The following is an 18,602-nucleotide window of genomic DNA, read 5'->3' as shown; positions in this document are numbered from 1 at the left end:
TTTGGTTGCAAACAGTTCTTTTCTATCGTGAATTGCTTGTAATGTAACATTTCTCTTCTTGCTGTTCTGCTGAAATTGGGGCAGAGACGGGCTTTTTAAAATTGAAAACTTGCCCTGGCTGTGTCTTCATAAAACTTGCTACTGTTCCTTAAACAATCGGCCTGCTAATAAAAATAAAAGAACAGAGTGCTGATATATACAAATATTACTGTACAAAAGATATATACAAAGCTGCATTGTCTCCTTTTTTACAGTGGATCGTGGTAGTGCTTCAACATACGGCCATTCACAGGACCTTCTTCAACGGTGCTGTCTTCTATAGATCTGAGAAAATAAGTGTTATTTCCCTGAATAGCAGAAACAACAAATGGACCTTTCCATAAGAAATCAAACTTTGCATGTTTGCCCTTGTCTTCTCTTCTTGAATCCCACTTTAGAACTTTGTCACCCATATTGAAATCTTCAGCCTTAGCTCTCTTATCAAACATCTTTTTAAGATTTTCTTGCAGAATTTGAACTCTGTCATAAACTTGTTCTCTGGTTTGTTGAAGATGAATGGTCTGATTGATTCTTCTCTGAATGTCATTTGGTTCAGCCTGAATTTCCTGTAACAGCTTGATAGTAGGAATGCCCAGGGATGAAGGAAATCTGGCCTCCATGCCATACACTAGCTCATAAGGGCTCATCCCAATAGATCTTTTTGTGGACAGTCTGTCTGAACATACGGCATTTACCAGCGTTTTGTGCCAGTTCTTCTTGTTTTCTTCTAGCACTTTCTTTATGATGTTGATGAGGCTTTTGTTAGATGATTCGGCCAAACCATTGCCTTGAGGGTAATAAGCTGTAGAGTGGCCCAGGGTGATATGATATTTGTGACAGAAATTGATCATCTTTTTGGACTTAAAGGCAGCGGCATTGTCAGTGATGATTTTCTCGGGGCAGCCAAATCTAGAAAGAATATTGCACTCAAGGAATTGGATGATGATGGTATCATTGGCCTGCCTGCAGGGAATGGATTCAACCCACTTGGTGAAATAGTCAGTGGCTGTTAGGATCCATTTGTGCTGGCCTGAGGAAGAGGGATGGATTTCTCCAATGAAGTCAAGACCCCATTGTTGTAAAGGTTTTTCGGTGGAGATTGGTTTAAGGGGCAGGGGCAACAATTTTCTCTTACCTTCAAAAATTTGGCACTTGTGACATGACATGGAAAGCTTTTTAACATCTGCAAAAAGAGTGGGCCAATAGAAACCAGCCCTCAGAATTTTATCAGCAGTGGACTTTCAATAGAGATGTCCTCCATAATCACCTGCATGGAATTCTTTCATGACATTGTTAGTTTCATTCATGGTCAAACAATTAAGCAATATGCCTTCATGATTTCTCCAAAATAATGCACCATCTATAACACAAAACTTCAAAGCCTTCATTTTCAAAAATCTTTTCTTTGTCCTGGACAATCCTGGGGGAGCACACAGGTTTAATAATACATAGCAAATATCGGTGTACCAAGGGCATTGTAGGAATATGTCACTGATCTGTGGAGTCGCCAGCTCCGGTTCATTGTCTAGCTGGTTAATGTCTAAGGCTTGAAAGTTCGTTTCGGACATCAGTTTGGCTAAACCTTGTCCCTTTATCAGCTTGGTTGGTTTTATTTCTATGTCATACTCGAGGATGTTTGCAATCCATTTACCTCTTTTGCCTTCTAATCCTTCTTGGGTCAATATGTCTTTCACAGCAGCGTGTGGGACATAGGCAATCACATGTGAATATAGTATGTACACTCTAAAATCTTTGATGGCCTTGACAAGTGCATAGGCCTGTTTTGTTTCAAGGGACCATCTTACCTTGGCATCCTTTTTTAGCATGCTACTCAACAGTCTTATTAATTCAGCCAGATTTGGGATAAACCTCCTCAAAAAGTTGATTTTCCCAAGGAATGCTTGTAGCTCTTTTATGTTTCTGGGATATGGAATTTGAAGGATAGCTTGCATATGGACCATAATTTCTTGCTTCCTAAGGATTTTTGGAATTATGTTAGGGTTTTCAAAAACAGCTGGAGGGTCTGGATCTGGATTTGATCTTGTGTATCGTGAATTTTTCTTGGGAGCCAGCTTCCGAATTTGTTTTTTGGGTATTTTTCTGGGAATATTTTTGTATTAACAAGGGACAGACCAGATTTTGGAATGGTTGTGTATATCTTAAAACTAGCATGAAGATTGACTGAAGCAGCTTTTATCTACTTCTGTTAATGTAAAACAAAAACAGTTTCAAAGGCTTCCTGGCTGACATTCAGGCTTCATCTGTAGTTTTAAGAAATATACAGCAATTAGAAAATCGATTTTTGCAGGGGATTTTTCCAACCTTCTTTGTGAAACTAACTGAGGAAAGTCCCCAGTGGAGTCGCCATTATGTTATCACTCAGGTTGTCCCCAGGTTGGAGTAAGGGATACGGCCGAGGTAACCACAAACCAACTTTGGACTGCAGGTTCTAGCCCACCTGCAGTCAGAGAGGGCTCTCTCTTTCAGATTTAGCTTTGTTTAAAAGGGATTTTAGGCTAGGTATTGAGTTCAGAGGTTTTTGTTTTGTTTTGGTGGGAAAATTGATTTCTCAGGTAGAGAGGCAGAGGATAGTCTGAGGGTTTCAAACCATTTGGCGTGGAGTCGAGGAGAAAGACTACTGGTTCGCTTCCTTGATAACAGTGAGGGAAAATGGAGCAAGATAGTTGCGCGTGAAACAATGTTTCAGGTTTAAGTGATGGCAAGAAAGGTTAAGTAATGAGAGGCAATTAAGGATCTCTCAATCAGCTTAACAGAGGAGGTAACAGAGCGCTACCTAGGGGCAGTAAAGAATCCCTAGATAATAGGCAAACACAGGTGAATCGGGGTAAACATGAGCCAAAAGGAATTCATATTCATAACCAATTCATTCAGAGGAAAACATAAAGAAATAGCAGAAATTGAGCATAGAGAGTACTTAAACTAATTCTAGGCTATTCTTTCTTTCTGCTATTTAGATAGTGGAAACAATAAAATAGAGGTGAGATGCACTTATTGCTTCAGGTTGCAGCACAGGAATTCCATCTTCAATCTCCAAAACATTCATTTACAACAGACAGTTCGCTCTCCAAGCTTTGGGCAATCTTTGATTATAGAAAAAACTCAGGTATACAATGCGAGTCTCTAGTGAAAATTCTCAATTAACCAACCCTTAAAACAATGTAGAGGGCGGTATTTATAGGGAAAAACTTTCTACAGGGTTCTTTATTACATCTTGACCTAACCAGGTCATAAAAAATAATTTATTGACCTAACTCTATCAGAAATGAATGCATAAAAATAACTCGGGCTGCGCTGAGGGCGGCCGTATCAAAACTGAAGTGAATGATGGTGTCCTCGGTGGCTTGGTGCAGTGCTTCCTGAAATAAATATGTATGGGCTTCTGCTTCCTTGCTGTCCAGTGGCTTTGAATGCATTAATTGTGATTTGAGAGCAAGGATGGGCTTTTGCTTATTGATTTGACTTTGCTGAGGCTCATTAATATACAGGTGCCTCGAGCCCCTAAAAAAAAATCTCGGCTGATACTCTCTGGCTCTTTTCTTCCTCTGATACTCTTTGACAAAATCTGGGCTGCTGCTGTGATGTGCTGTGTGTTAAATCAGCATTTAATGGCCGCTGTTCAGCCTCTGTTTCCTTCAAAACTGTCCTCGGGTCCTTTCTGAATGCTCTGTGAAGAAAACGGGTCATTTTTGCGCCTTTCGGGCCTCCTGGGGGCTGCATGATGAAAAGATTCCCTAAAGATTCCCCATTTCGGCCTAAAAATCCAGTGATGAGCGATTTGCGATAGGCGCAAATCGCTCATCAAAAACTGCCTCAGAAACTGATTCTGGGGCTACGAAGTGCGATTTTTTCTCCTTCGCGCCAAAAAGTGATGATGACGTCAGCATGATGACGTGGCAGGATGACGTCAACATGATGATGTCATCACGTACGGACGGTGACGTGGCAGGACACGGTGGTAGGATACCGTGGTAGGATACGGTGGCAGGACACGCAGGCGGATGACGTGTCGCGGTGACTGGGCAAGGGGGTGACGTAGGCAGGTGACGTCACCGGAAATGGCGGTAAGCGGTTTTGGGCGCACCGCCTTAGCGCCTGGATGGTTTTGGAGGGAGGGGCTCCGCCAAATCCGAGAGCTTGACGCGTGGCGGGAGTACGGCGGCAATACCGCCCATCTCCCGGACGCTAAGCTTCAGGCGGTTCGGGGATGGGAGGGCCCGTCAGCCGTAGATCTGCGGGGCGGACGATCCAACGGCTGGCGGCGATGGTGAGTTGGCGGGGGTATACGGGCAGGGAATATGTGCAGAATATTCCTTTTTTAATGCGGCGCGTGGGTGGGTTTAGACTTAGGGAAAGGCGGGTTTTGAAGTTATATGGGCGGGTTAATATATTTGCACTCGGGACTTAGGGTAAGGGGCAAAACATGTGTTTAAAAATGAGTGCGATTAATATTTTATGTACAAACTTTGCATTAGGGGCGGAATAGAGGGTTTTTTGAGGGTTTTAGGGCTAGGGGAGAGGTTATTAATCTGGCCAGGTGTCAGATTAATTCCTACTATGACACGGATGGGCTAAAAACAGCCCCAGATAGACCATTTTTTCCCGGACTTATAAAAATATGGCTATATTGCCAGGGAGGGGATATTTACATAAGGGAGTTAATATACATAGTTTTAGTAGGGGAAGGGGAAAACTGATAGGGAGTTATATACTAGAGTTAGTGGTTAATATGGAGATGATAAGCAAGCGCTAAGGTCAGAGACCTTAGGCTAATTTTGGGGAAAGAATCTGAAAAGTAATGAAATCCTTGAGTGAAGCAGATCTTCACCAAGGCAAACTGATATGGAGAATGATGGAACTAAGAGGAATCAAGCAGATCTTGACCTCTTTGGGGAAATTAGTAAGTGACTTGGGGAATTAGAAGAAGGGGGAGTTAGTGATGTCCAGCTCTGAGCTCTTCTGAATGAAAAACTGCCTGATGACTGTGATTCTGAAAATATATCACACTTTGAAACACAAAATTGACCATCAATCATCATTCTGCAACCACAGCTACCTACCCAGCCTACTTTCCTAACATTTTTTCTTCTTTTTGGTGGGTGCACTTAGACTTGCAGACCCAGATTTACAATTTTTTCTTTTTTCTTTTTTTCTGATTTCCTATCTAAATCTACACTTATTTCTGCCAGGGCCCAGTTTAGACAGTTGGGTCCCTTTGATTCTCTACCTATCTACAAATCTGCCAAGATTAAACTGTTTGGACAGATATATTCTCTCTATTCTACAACAGGAAATTGAAACCTAGGGAGACCAAGATTAGACTGTTTGGACCTCCCTTAAATGGAAACTCTTCAAAACTGGAACAACTCATCAAAATTGGAAAGCAGCAGTGCATTCGGACCAGCACACTTCATGGCTTCTTCTGGAAATATGGAGCACTGCAGCTTGCAAAGTATGACATATTTGGCATGTGAAAATGTCAATCATGAAAAATGAAACCCTGTTGCAACAAGAGGCTAACACATTGGATTTCTCAATTTCTATCTTTCCATTGTTCGCCATCTTCTTTCATCACAAGAATTGATCTCGTATATTTCCCACTATAACAGGGTCTACCACAGGCCCAAGAAAAACCCCTCAGCAGTAAAGGCATCCCCTTGAAGTGAAAACAACTCTGATACCAAATGAAGGTTTTAAACTTGTACAAAAATTACTTGCAAACAAATTCTTAAAAGAGAAAAAATATATAATGGCGAGAAAATAAAACAAATATACACAAAGATTTCCCCTCGATCCAAAAAATGAGAATACTAGATTGATTCTTCATTATATTCCTTTTAATGTTACAATACATATATATATATATATATATATATATATATATATATATATATATATACATACTGAAACATTCATAAACCCCAATCCACTAACCCTGAATTAGAACATAACCATAGTTCCCTTGACCGGATCTACAAATACCATCGGAAAAACCATTGTGCCAAAGAAACCATGCGTATGCTTGCTCACCATCGCCATCCTTGGGTTCACCCAACTATTATTTGGTCCGCATAAAGTAAAAAATTGACATAATGGGACTATATAATAAATAATTTCCATAGTGATCTTATTACTATATAAATTTCCTAAAAAATTTATGGTACCTCCATCTACAATCATTACTTAAAAATCTTATTATGGATGTATAAAGCAACTAATAATTTTCTCTAACTTTCAATTAATGAAGTTATCGTTGCTACTCAAATCAATCAACATTATTACCTTTTTATTTCTAGCATGTCCTTCTATCAGTTGAGGGTTTGTTTATTATTGATGCTAGCCAATGTACAACAAGATATGGTTGGAGTAGTTTCCTCTATTTCTATATCTTCTGACGGTTCCAATTATTGATTTTCTTCCTCTTTGGAATCTATATAGAATAATTTCCTCTCACCAAATTTATGCCCTTTACTATACCTCCTATCGCAATTAAAACATAATCATTTTTCTCTTCCTTTATCCATTTTTGAGGTAATAACCTAGTAGCTTGAGTGATGTTAGGGGAGGGAAAATGGTTTTCTATATAAATGTTAGTGGGAATGCTTCTAGTGGATATATTTTTACTTTAAACTTCTTTTTCCACTTTAAAAGCATGTGGAAATGGTTTAGTTTTTAATAGAAACCCCTCATGTTGAATTCTCTCCTTTAAAGTTTCCATAAAAAGATGTAACAAATTATCCTTTCGAATGTTCTTTATCACAAGACTTAACTTTCAGAATTATTAAATAGTCTATAATTAGACATATTTGCTATATATTTATCAATTTAATAAAGAATGTTATTCTCTCAATATCCCTGTAATGTGCTATAAAATAATCCATAAAAGTCGAAAAGGAGGTGATATAATATCTTTTTCATTTGCAAAGTCATTGCTACCAAAAAACATTGATCAAGTTATAAATAGAATGGTGCAAGGGTTACTTTTTGTAAAATCGGAACTTGGTGTAGTTCAGATAATTTATCTATTTAGAATATCTATGTTATAGTATGATTAGGATAAAATTTTCTCATGTCATTATTGGGAATAAAGTAAATCCTTGGTGTGAAGTTGAATTCCCAATGGCATTGTTGTTGGAGTGATGAATAATCTAGGAACCAATATTCATGTTCTCCACATTTGTTAAAATATTATACATATGTGACCGAGGTTCAAATTTTTTTAATCACTATTTTAATGATTTGTTTATGTCTCAATATCAGCTTTAGGGAACCTATTGTCTAGGATATGTATGAGCGTTCCTACCATGGAATTTGTTAATTTATTCATCTTTTGATCCATATTTTGTTTCGTATTTCCCATATTATTTTTTCATTTTTATTTGTGTGTTTATTAAATTAGTCTTTTTTGCTAACCTATCACTCAATTCATTAATTGTGTTCTCCAATTCGGATATTTGGTCCTACATTTCTTCAGTGTTCTGATATGACATGGTCGAACACTCCAGTCGTTTAATAGTTGCATATGTTTTTTGTGAAATGATTAGGCATGTTGAACATGGTGCCACTCAAATTAGGTATTTATAGAATCAAACATGATTGTTTTACTTGGAACACATATTTGAGAATAGTTGTAGGACTAATAAAAAACTATTATTTAAATAGATTGTAGCTTTCAAATTATATATAGATTTAAAATAAGAATTCTAAAAAAAATATCATAGTTTCTACAATATGTCTCTTGAAGTTCCTAAAAGTTTTGCTTTTTGATATATCCTAGAAAAACATTATGACATAGTACAAAGAAATTTTTGTAAGGCTAGTTTTAGAACTAGTAAAATATTGTAATTCCTGCATGCTATAACCTTGAAAATATAGCGAACCAAAACATGAAATTTTTACCAAAAGGTACTTCGATATTTCTTCATAAGCTCCTAAAAAATTATATTAAAAATGTTGGTCAAGGTTGTCATTGATGTCAATATGGCATTATTGGAGATGGAAAATATTCTTGTGATACATGAACTTCATGCAAACCCTAAGTGCTAAGGATGTCATTAATGAAGTAAAACCTAGATGCTAAGGTTACCCTAACATTATGAATAGGTCGAGACATTGATGAATAATTCTAAGATTCCCATGATGCCTTAAACATGAATATTGATGTATAATCCATATGTGCCAATTATGTCCTTAATATACAAGCCCTTGCCCTAATAACATGGAGTCCTTTCTCTTGATGGAAAAGCCCTAAAACCACCTTTATACCTTCACTCATGATGATGACACCTTACCTCGATTCATGATGCCATAAGGAAGCCTCAACCCTTACAAACGTTTTAATCCTAGAGGAAGTCATAACATTGTCCAAAACACAATATCCTAAAGGCTGCCATGAATAAAATTATGATGACAACTCACAAAAATAATTTTCTTGATGGGAAAATGACCTCATTAAAATATAAAATTGACACCATCTTGTTGAGGACAATCTCCCCATTACAACAAGATATCACATGCCCTCTAACTCTTAGATTGGGAGAAAATCATTTTTGAAGTTAAAATACTATATATCTTATTCTAGCCAACCTAAGCCGACTAGTGTAGGTTGTCATGTCCCCTCAATGGACGTGTCTATTCCTTTAACTCGGAATTTAGTATAAATTGGTGTCTAAAACCTTCATTCTACCATCAAGTTCGGTGAGATTTCAGAGAATAAAACACATAATTAGGTGGCCAATTTAGAGAAGTAAGACAGAGGCCGAGGAGGATTGTTTTAGAGCATTGTTTGGGAATTTTTAAGTAAAAATTATAGCTCGGACTTGTTGTAAGCTCGAACAACAAACAATAGTAGACAACACATCTTTGGAGGATATTTCAAGCATGGACCAGTGTTTTGGAAGTTGCATAGAACACATCTGTGAAGGGCTCAGTGTAATAAATCTGTGAAGAACTCAGACCTATTTTTGGGTGCCTCCATACTTTGAATTTATTGCAGATGATAGTCTCGAACCAGTCAAAACTTCCTTACCTCGAACCTGTGGTATTAAGACCTGAAAAGTGATAAATTTGAAAGTGTGAACAATGAAGTATTTGAAGCCTTGACAGTCACGTATTTGGAGCCTTGGACAATCATCTCTTAAACTCAGACTTGACCACCAATTGTAGCCTAGACTTGTAACTCATTTATTGATTTGTTGCAGCTGAGTGTTTCATTTTGGAATTGCAGAAACTCGTGGATAGGTGTCTGTGGTAAGCTAACTGTCGACATCAGAGAGTGGCATTACTCAGTGCTCATATCTGTAAGCATTTTTGGAGGACTCAGACTATTTGAATTATGGGCAGTCTTTGTATAGAACTTAGTCTTAGCATAAATACCTCGAACTTGCTGGAAAGGCTACAGAACTGTGTTCATCTAAGGTGGCTCAGATCTATGTGTGGCAGCTAAGATATAAGGCATTACATCTAGCTATGGATTGTGGACAAGGAGCTCGAGTATTGTTTGGAGGAACTTTATTAAATGATCTCTTGAAGTCTTGTTGAGGCAGTCTTGCCATCACTTTAGGGGAGACTACTAGATTTGGAGAACTCTTTGAGGATCATTGGTTGCACCCTCCTAAAGTATCTTATTCAAGATTCTTTGAAATATATTGAAGGCCTTAGAGTAGTTGATCTTAGAGACAATCTTGAAGACTTGAACTTGTTGGAGACCATATTGAAGATTGGATTTGAAGCATACCTTGAGGAGTATTAATTGAACCCTCTTGAAGTAGCTTATTGAGACAAGTGCTAGCCTTGTTGAATAACAGCTTGAAGCAACTCATTCTAGATAGTTGGAGCATTGAAGACATTGTGAAGCACTTGAAGAATTATTTGGTGCATACCTTGAAGATTAGTGCAGCTTACTGAAGACATATTGTTGAGAAGCTTTAGCTGATCTTGGAGACACTATTGAAGATCATGATGCAATATTGAAGGCCTTCATGATGCAACCTTGAAGAGTTTTTTTTTGGGTGACATGAAGAGTAGTGGTGACACCTTCTAAGAAGACAAGGTTGACATTGATGAAGTGATTTGGAGAAGAAATTTCCAAAGACATTGACATGGCTCATTGAAGAAGATATTGGGAGATGTGAAGAATCATCTAACGTATCTTGATGAATTGAAGTTAACGGTTGGAGCCTCATAGAGACAAGGTTGGTGTCTTGGAAGATAGGGTTGGAGCCCTAGAGGATAGGAGTCTTCAAGAGACCAGTTTGGAGCCTATACAAGAGATAGGGTTAGAGCCCCAGAGGTTGGTGCCTCAAATTGAAAAGGTTGGAGGCTTGGGAAGTCTAAGTCGATGCTTGGCACAATACAGGTTGGGGCCTGGAAGATTGAATATTGGTGGCTTCATCCAGGGTTGGAGCCCTACACTATTATTGTACTCAATATATCTGATTAATAAAATCATTTATTCTATCATTCTTCATTTTGTGTTCTAATTATAAGTGATCTAACTGCTAAAAATAATAACTGAAAACAAATATTGATTCACCCCCCGTCTCAGTATTCCAACATAAAACTTGAAAAATTCTAGTGAAAATTCCATATTGGCTCATTTGAAGGACAAAAGCTTTAGGGTTGTATGCTCTATTACCAAATTTTAGGAAACAAAAGCCTAAATATTCTAAGAATAGAAGGAGAAATAAGTCCACACCTTAATAATTGGATATACAAACGAATGTTAATCCACTTCGAGGGAGAAACTTCATTCTACAATTTAACAAATGTGTGAAATGAGATGAATTCTAAAACTAGGACCCTTTGTAATATATAGGAAACAAGGGGCACAATTACGATTAAAGCATCTAATTGATCAATAACGGAAAGACCAATATAAAAATAATGTAATAAATCAATATCTAAGGATCAACATTTGAAGTTTTGTTTTTTGTTGATGAGACATTGGTTCCTAATTATGGATTATAAAGAAGCACATGAATTTTAAAAGGTGTTCCAAATACATGATGAATATATTAGTAGCAACAAAACCTCAATTGTCTTTTAGTGACCACAAAATTACATGTAATGAGAAATGATGCATCTCACATAATGTAATTGCCATGAATGCATGAATACACTAGAAGAAAAAAATCCATATACTATAAGAAAAGTGTTCCATGTTAAGAAATATGGTTTTCATCCTCAATAGAGGTTCTTATTCAAGTGACTCTAACCTTAAGATCTTAGTTAGTTCAAATTAGGAAAAGTTCAAGGAAAAAGACATTATCTATAAAATGGTTGACAATGTAGATCTTTGCAACTTGGGTTCTCATTCTTGCAACATTAAACAAGAAAAAAACATCAATAAATAAATCTAAAAAAGTCTCTAACCATAATATTAATCGCAAAATCCTTAGAAATGATGGGAGAGATACAACTAATGATGTTTGACTCTTTGATTGAATAAATCTACAATTAGTGAAAAGAAAAATCTAATCTAACCTTTTGTAAAAGGTGTAGGGACACAAATGCTATTTTTTTTTAAATTGTGCTCCTTACTTAGTAATATCTATGTTGGATTATTTTTTGTTTACTCATATGTCCTAATGATCGACCATAGTTGATTGATTTGAAATGTTGAATCAAGAAATTCTATGAAAAATAAATATGAAAGAATTTTCTAATCATAATATTAATCATAAAAGCCTTTGAACTAAGATAATAACCCTATACAAAAGGGATACAACTCATGATGTTTGACTCTTTGAACAAATATGCTTGCAACTAGTGAAAATAAAATCAGATATAACCTTTCCTAAAATGTGTAAGGACATATATTTTATGTTCTTTAGTTGTGCTTCTTTCGTAGTAACATATATGTTGGATAAAATTTATTTATACGTATTTTGTGATGAGAGACCACAACTAATTGGTATAAAATGTTGATTCAAAAAATTTGATGCAAAATAAATCCAAAGGTATTCTCTAATCATAATATTAATTGTGTAAGCCTTAAAACTGAGATACTAAACCTGTGTGGAAGGGATATAACTAATGATGTTTAAGCCTTTGATTGAATACATCTATAACTAATGAAATAAAAATCCAATAGTCTTTATTAAAAGACACACAGACCTAGATGTCATGGCCTTTAACTATGCTAGATCAAATTTATTTATATGTTCTTCTGGCTCCGGGATCACAATTGATTTCTCTAAAATACCCACTCAAAAAATTCTATGTGAAATGGATCTAAAAAAATTCTTTAATCATAATATTAATCATAGAAACCTCATAACTAAGATACTTACCCTATATGGATGGGATATAACTAATTATTCTGAACTCATTGAATGAATACACCTGTAACTAATGAAAATAAAATATAATATAACCTATCCTAAAAGGTGTAAAAGGTGTAGGGATGTAGATGTTAAGATATTTAAATGTGAACCTTACTTATTATTTCTTATTTGAATCATATTTCTGTAAGAATAGTTCCTAATGAGATACTACACTTGATTTTTCTGAAACGTTAACTCAATAAATTTTATGCAAAATCGATCCATAAGAATTCATTAATCATAATATTAATTTCAGAAGCCTTAGAGCTGATATTCTAACGCTATATATAAGGGATACAACTAATGATGTCCAACTCTGTGAACAAACATGCCTCGAACTAGTGAAAAGAAAATCTGATCTGACATTTTTAAAAAGGTGTAGGGATGCAGATGTTATGCTTTTCTTAATTGTGCTCCCTACCTATTAATATTTGTGCTAGATCATATTCTTTTTTATACTTCGTAATATGGGATCGCACTTGATTGGTTCAAACTTTTGACTCATGAAATTATAAATTATCTAATCATAATATTAATAATAGAAGCCTTAAATTTGATACACTGACCTTATAAATAACGCATACAATCGGGCCTGGAGTATGCCCTAAAACTGCTTCTGCTTGGCTAAGAGCTCGTCTTCCTCGGACGTAAGGAAACAGGTTAACGGCCCAAGACCCAGAGGCATCTGGCAGGAGTGAAAGCCTGCTCCCTTACGGACCACCAGCGGGTTATTTCAGGTGGCGTGGTTTTCCTTGATAACAGTGATGTGTCAACTGATATTCGCGGATAGCAGCCAGAGATGGCTGTCCTCACTGTTGGTTTGACAAACTGAGTTTGATAGGTTTTTCCACCTTTTGAAAAAAAAAAAAAAAAAAAATAACGCATACAACTAATGGTGTTCAACTCTTTGAACAAATATGCCCGCAACTAGTGAAATAAATTCAGATATGACCTTTATTAAAAGGTGTAGGGACGTAGATATTATGTTCTTTAACCTTTCTTCTTACCTATTAATATCTTTGTTGCGTTATATTTGTATTTGGTACTTGTTGATGAGGGACCAAAGTTTATTGGTCTGAAATGTCGAATCGAGAAATTCTATGTACAATGGATTTGGAAGAATTCTTTAATCTTAATATTCATAACAAAAACCATAGGACTCATATGCTAACCCTATATGAAACCGATACAACTAATGATATTTGAGTTTTTTGAACAAATGTTCTTGCAACCGGTGAAAATAAAATATGATCTAACCTTTCTTAAAGGTTGATAGGGCATAGATGTTATGCTCTTTAACTATGCTCTTTACCTATGTATATCTATGTTTGATCACATTTCCGTTTTATACTCCCTAATGAAGCACCACACTATTTTGGTCCAAAACCTCAACTCAAGAAATTCTAAGTAAAATGGATATGAAAGAATCATTCAATCATAATGTTAATAACAAAAGCCTTCGAACTAAGATACTAACACTATATTGAATGGACAAAACTAATGGTGTTCGACTATTTGAACACATATGTGCGTAACTCATTAAAATAAAAATGGATCTAAACTTTCTTAAGAGGTGTATGGATGCAAACTTTATTGCCTTTAAGTAAGCTCATTGTCTATCAATATCTTTGTTGGATCAAATTTTTTTTCAAGAACTAGGGCCACAGTTGATTGGTTTTGAGATATTATGTCTCTTAAACCTAATAAATAAATCATAACAATTGTTTTTTTTTTTTTTTTTTATAATGGGCTACATTCCAACTTTTATTATTATAACCCTTAAGACAAACATAGGATGATGGATTGAACATAGGACCTTCATCACTTTTATTTACTTTACAGTAAAAGGCTTTGCCAAGTGAGCTACCCTCATATGTATATAACATTATTATGTTTTTTTTGTTTGTTTGTCAAGTTGTCTGTGTTCCTTTAGGCTTGACTTGTGGCTTGAGAACTGCGATCCAGGGGCATCTAAGCCGTCAAAGTCACGCGGGGATCACACTTGGCGTGGGCCACACCAACCCTAAGCTGACTGGATTTTAGCGTGTCTCCTCCTCCTAGCACAGGTGCAACAACCTCCGTGAGGATTGATCCTGGGTCACCTTGCTAAAGAGGCCCATAACATTATTATGATTATGCATAACTTAGAAATTATTAACTTTGTTAATAATGCCCATATACATGTCTAGTTTGAAATAAATATTCTAGAATTTTAATTTAATTATCAATAATTAATAGATAGATGGTAAAGATTTAACCTTATCATCATCAAATATTACAAAATATTTTAATAAGACTGAATTGAAATTTATTTTAAAAACCTTTTTTCTATTTTCAATTTAATTAAAAATTATTATAAATTAGAATTAAAATATTATATAAATTACCCAACATTCCTGTATTCGAATTTTATTTTGGTATAAAAATATTAAAATTTAAAATAATATGTCAAAATTGTTATACAAAACATAGGCACGACCTTTACTAATTACAAAATATAAATTAATATAATATAATATAATAATTAAATCCATACACACATATATATATATATATACATTATATACCATTTTGCTTTCAAATTTAAAATAAATCCATCGGTCTCTAATTAATATTTGAAAGTAAATCCATTCATTTCTTATCCATTTTTTAAATTTCACCGCACTAAGCATTATCGTTACCGACTTGATAAGATTTAAATACAATATCTACATTAGCAGATTACTTTTAAAATCTCACGATTTCCCTTCCACATAAAATTAATATTCAACATTGCAATTACCAGCTATTATAATGTAGTATGATGTAATAGAGAATTTCGAGACGGGACAGCAACTTCAGGGCAGCTAGCAGAGGCGTGCATGGAACAGCAGGGAATACCTAGTACAGAATGAACACACGCATTTTACTGGAAATAGTCAATTAAGTTGGCACCATATTTTACGATCGGAGGCGACTCATTCCGTGTTGAATATTCGATATCAACGCAGGTTTTAGTATCACTTTACCCTGAATTCGTCATAAAATGATTATATTCCAACCTTCCACCCCGTTGTAGGTTCCACTATTTTTCCACTCCTTTTCTTGGAAGCAACCAAACAATCACTGAACGCGACACCAGTCACACGACTTTGCGCATCAAGAAGCTTTCGCAGCGTTCACAAATGAAATTTTGAGGAATCCAGAAGCTAATTTCTGTATATATTAAGGCAAGTAAACAACAATTACACAATCAATTACTTCTCTCTAATTTGGCTATATTGGAGTCTGGGGCCACCGGGTATCTAATCTTTGAGCAGTACAGTACGCAGTTAGAGATCTGGAGACTAATTATTTCAGAGTATCGCAGGCGAGCCAAGCAAGGCAGAATATATATAGTGATAGAAATTGAGCAAAGAAAACCCGGTAAGAAAAAATAGGAAGATACTGCACGGCAATTGGGATTTTTCTTTACGATGGAGACCAAATGCAATATTTCGGTTAAAAATCTAGGAGTCACGGGATTCGATCACAGAACTGCACCACTGGTGGATCTGGCGAGGCCACGGCATGTCATTGTCAAAGAAGAAACGGCACTGATGTCGACGTCAGCGGAAGGCGGCCTTCAGAAGCCGGATGAAAAATCTGGAATTATATCAGGTGAGGGCGAACATTATTCTGTTGCGGAAGCCATGGATTTCCCAGTATTGATTGATTTTGAGAAAATATGCCTTTGGGACCATGATGGCGATCTTAAGGTCGGAATTAGAATGGAAGATCCCGATTATATGAAGAAAAGATTATTGGAATGGGTTCACGCGGTTGGAGCGTATGCTCGTTTGCTCCAAGCTTCTGCAGATATAAGATAGGGAGCACGAACAACATATCCGAGCGAACATCCAAACATGGTTTATTCATGTAAAATCATTGTAAATATTAATATTGAAAATACAGATAAAAATTTGACAAAATTGGAGGAGAAAATGAATAAGTACCACCTTGCTGTATTTTCGACCACCGAAGAAGAAGGTCGAGCAACAGAACCAGGTAGTGGGTATGGAAAAGGAACTTTCAAACCCAACCGCAACTTGTGACAGAAAGTTGGGCAAAAGCTTTTACGAGACTTGGGCAACTTCAATTTCTTTTCTTCAGAGGCTTCTAACTTGTATGCTGCACAATAATCTTCACTTATATGCAGAATATTGGGAGCAACCGATGGGAACTGTCTGCGTGTCCCATGTATTGTTTATCATTCCTTTCACTTGGAAAGTACTTTCCAGGGATAATTTATTCTCAATGAAAAGGCTCTCATTCATTGTATTAAAGATTAAATTCGAGTGGGGATGATTTAATCATTAATTCCGACCATTTAATACAAGTGTAATTGACAGATTAGATTATTTTTAATAATAAAAAATTAAAATAACAGCAAGGGAATTGTCAACTTTATTCTAAATCTTTTACGTTTTATTTTTTTTAAGTGAATGAATATAATTATGAAAAAAAATTAATAATAATGTGGAAGAATATAATTATGAAAATTTATAAATTTGATTGAAAAAAAAAGTAATGGTACTGTGAATGAATTTTATTGAGATTTAATAGGGATGTGTTGATATCACAAGTTTCAAATTTTTTGAGATTTAATAGGGATTGGTTGATACCACAAGTTTTAGTTATAAGAAAATTGTAATTTTAATAAAGTAAGAGCTTTTAAAGTGTAAAATAAATTTAAATTTACACGGTTTTAATTAATTAAACAAGTTTTTTTTAGAGCTTTAAATCTATTTATATATTAAAAACCCATAGTTAATTTCTAAACCTCTAACACTAATACTTCTGCTATTAAATCTTACATTTAAGTAATTATTTAATTTCTAATATTTTTGCTAAATTTTACCCTATTAAATTTTAATTTTAAATAATTTTTTAATCTCTAAACCTTCCCATAGTCAATTCTGCTGAGTTAAATTGCCATAATATACAGCGACATAAAATAAATTATTAATGTTAATATTATTATTAATAAATAAATAATAATAAATATGATTGATATAAGGCTATGAGTTTATCAACCATATTAAGAAATCTTAATATGATTGTGCTAATAAATACTCCTTTAATTTCTAAAATTGCTATTTTCTACTGAGTGCTAATTTTAAATAATCGTCCTCTTCTATACCTAATACAGAGCAACATGAAATTTAGTAAATTAATCAACATTCCAGATAGTAGGTTGAAAATCTATATCTAAACAAAAATTGGACAAATCTCGTAAAGAATTTGAATAGCTGATTAACAGTCACAGTTACTTCCAGACAATTTTAGACTACCGCGCGTGTAGAATTGTAACTTGTGTTGGCAGAGAATCCTATTTGTCATGTGAAACCGAAATCAAACTTTGTACAAAGTCAACGATCTTATTCCAAATTCTAAATACCATCGATTAGTTTAGATGGTTCCATGCTCATGTAGACATCACCGTTGTACATTTTGGAAGCAATTCTGCACAAGAAGTCGTCTCGGTAGGTGAGAATGAAACAAATGAAGCAATAATCACAAGTATTTGGGGGTGAAAGTGGTAATTGTTTTGAGATATTTATGGTCTATATATCGTTTTAAGGTTATGATATGATATCATATGTAATTAAAATCTCTTAAACATTTGGATATGTTTTAGGGATGGTTTATTGTAATTTCATAAACTTGAGTGAAAGGTTCAGTGGACTCAGTTGGCTTATTTGATTGTATTTAAGTCTAGAATAACAAGGGAAGTTGCGAGGCAACAAGTCCGTGCATCAAGTTAAAATAAGCATTTCTTATGACAGACTGTAACATGTGAAGAATACAAGACAAGCACGAATGCTAATAAAGACAAGCACGAATGCTAATAATTAAGATATTATGCCTATGAAGCAGACTGATACTCTTTTCAGAAAGTTTTCATATATATAGAAAAAACGAAACTGGAATACTGGCATCAATGATACATATATCAGTCCTCAGTTTAGATTCTTTAGATTCAAGGAGCGCTGTTATTTCCAATCAGGGCAGTCTGCAGTGCCTCTCCTTTGTCAGCTTGATATGCTAGTTTTGTAATCATCGGCATAAGCACGAATGCTAACAATTAAGACATTATGCCTATGAAGCGGACTGATACTCTTTTCAGAAAGTTTTCATATATATAGAAAAAACGAAACTGGAATACTGGCATCAATGATACATTTAGATTCTTTAGAT

At 35.2% G+C, this 18,602-nt stretch overlaps 1 protein-coding gene across 1 annotated transcript; it reads left to right on the top strand.

Annotated features, from left to right (window-relative positions):
- The first annotated feature begins 15,643 nt into the window (after positions 1-15,643).
- On the top strand, positions 15,644-16,600 carry LOC149261925 (uncharacterized). The gene has a single exon (XM_089382684.1). The coding sequence runs from the start codon at positions 15,839-15,841 to the stop codon at positions 16,229-16,231; it is 393 nt and encodes a 130-aa protein (XP_089238810.1). The 5' UTR covers positions 15,644-15,838; the 3' UTR covers positions 16,232-16,600.
- The last annotated feature ends 2,002 nt before the right edge of the window (positions 16,601-18,602 follow it).

This window comes from Pinus tabuliformis, chromosome 6 (genome assembly GCF_031772625.1).
Source record: "Pinus tabuliformis cultivar Carrire ecotype Pingquan chromosome 6, CPIR1, whole genome shotgun sequence".
Taxonomy (NCBI): Eukaryota; Viridiplantae; Streptophyta; class Pinopsida; order Pinales; family Pinaceae; genus Pinus; species Pinus tabuliformis.
This window is presented reverse-complemented; position numbering and strand designations above follow the sequence as displayed.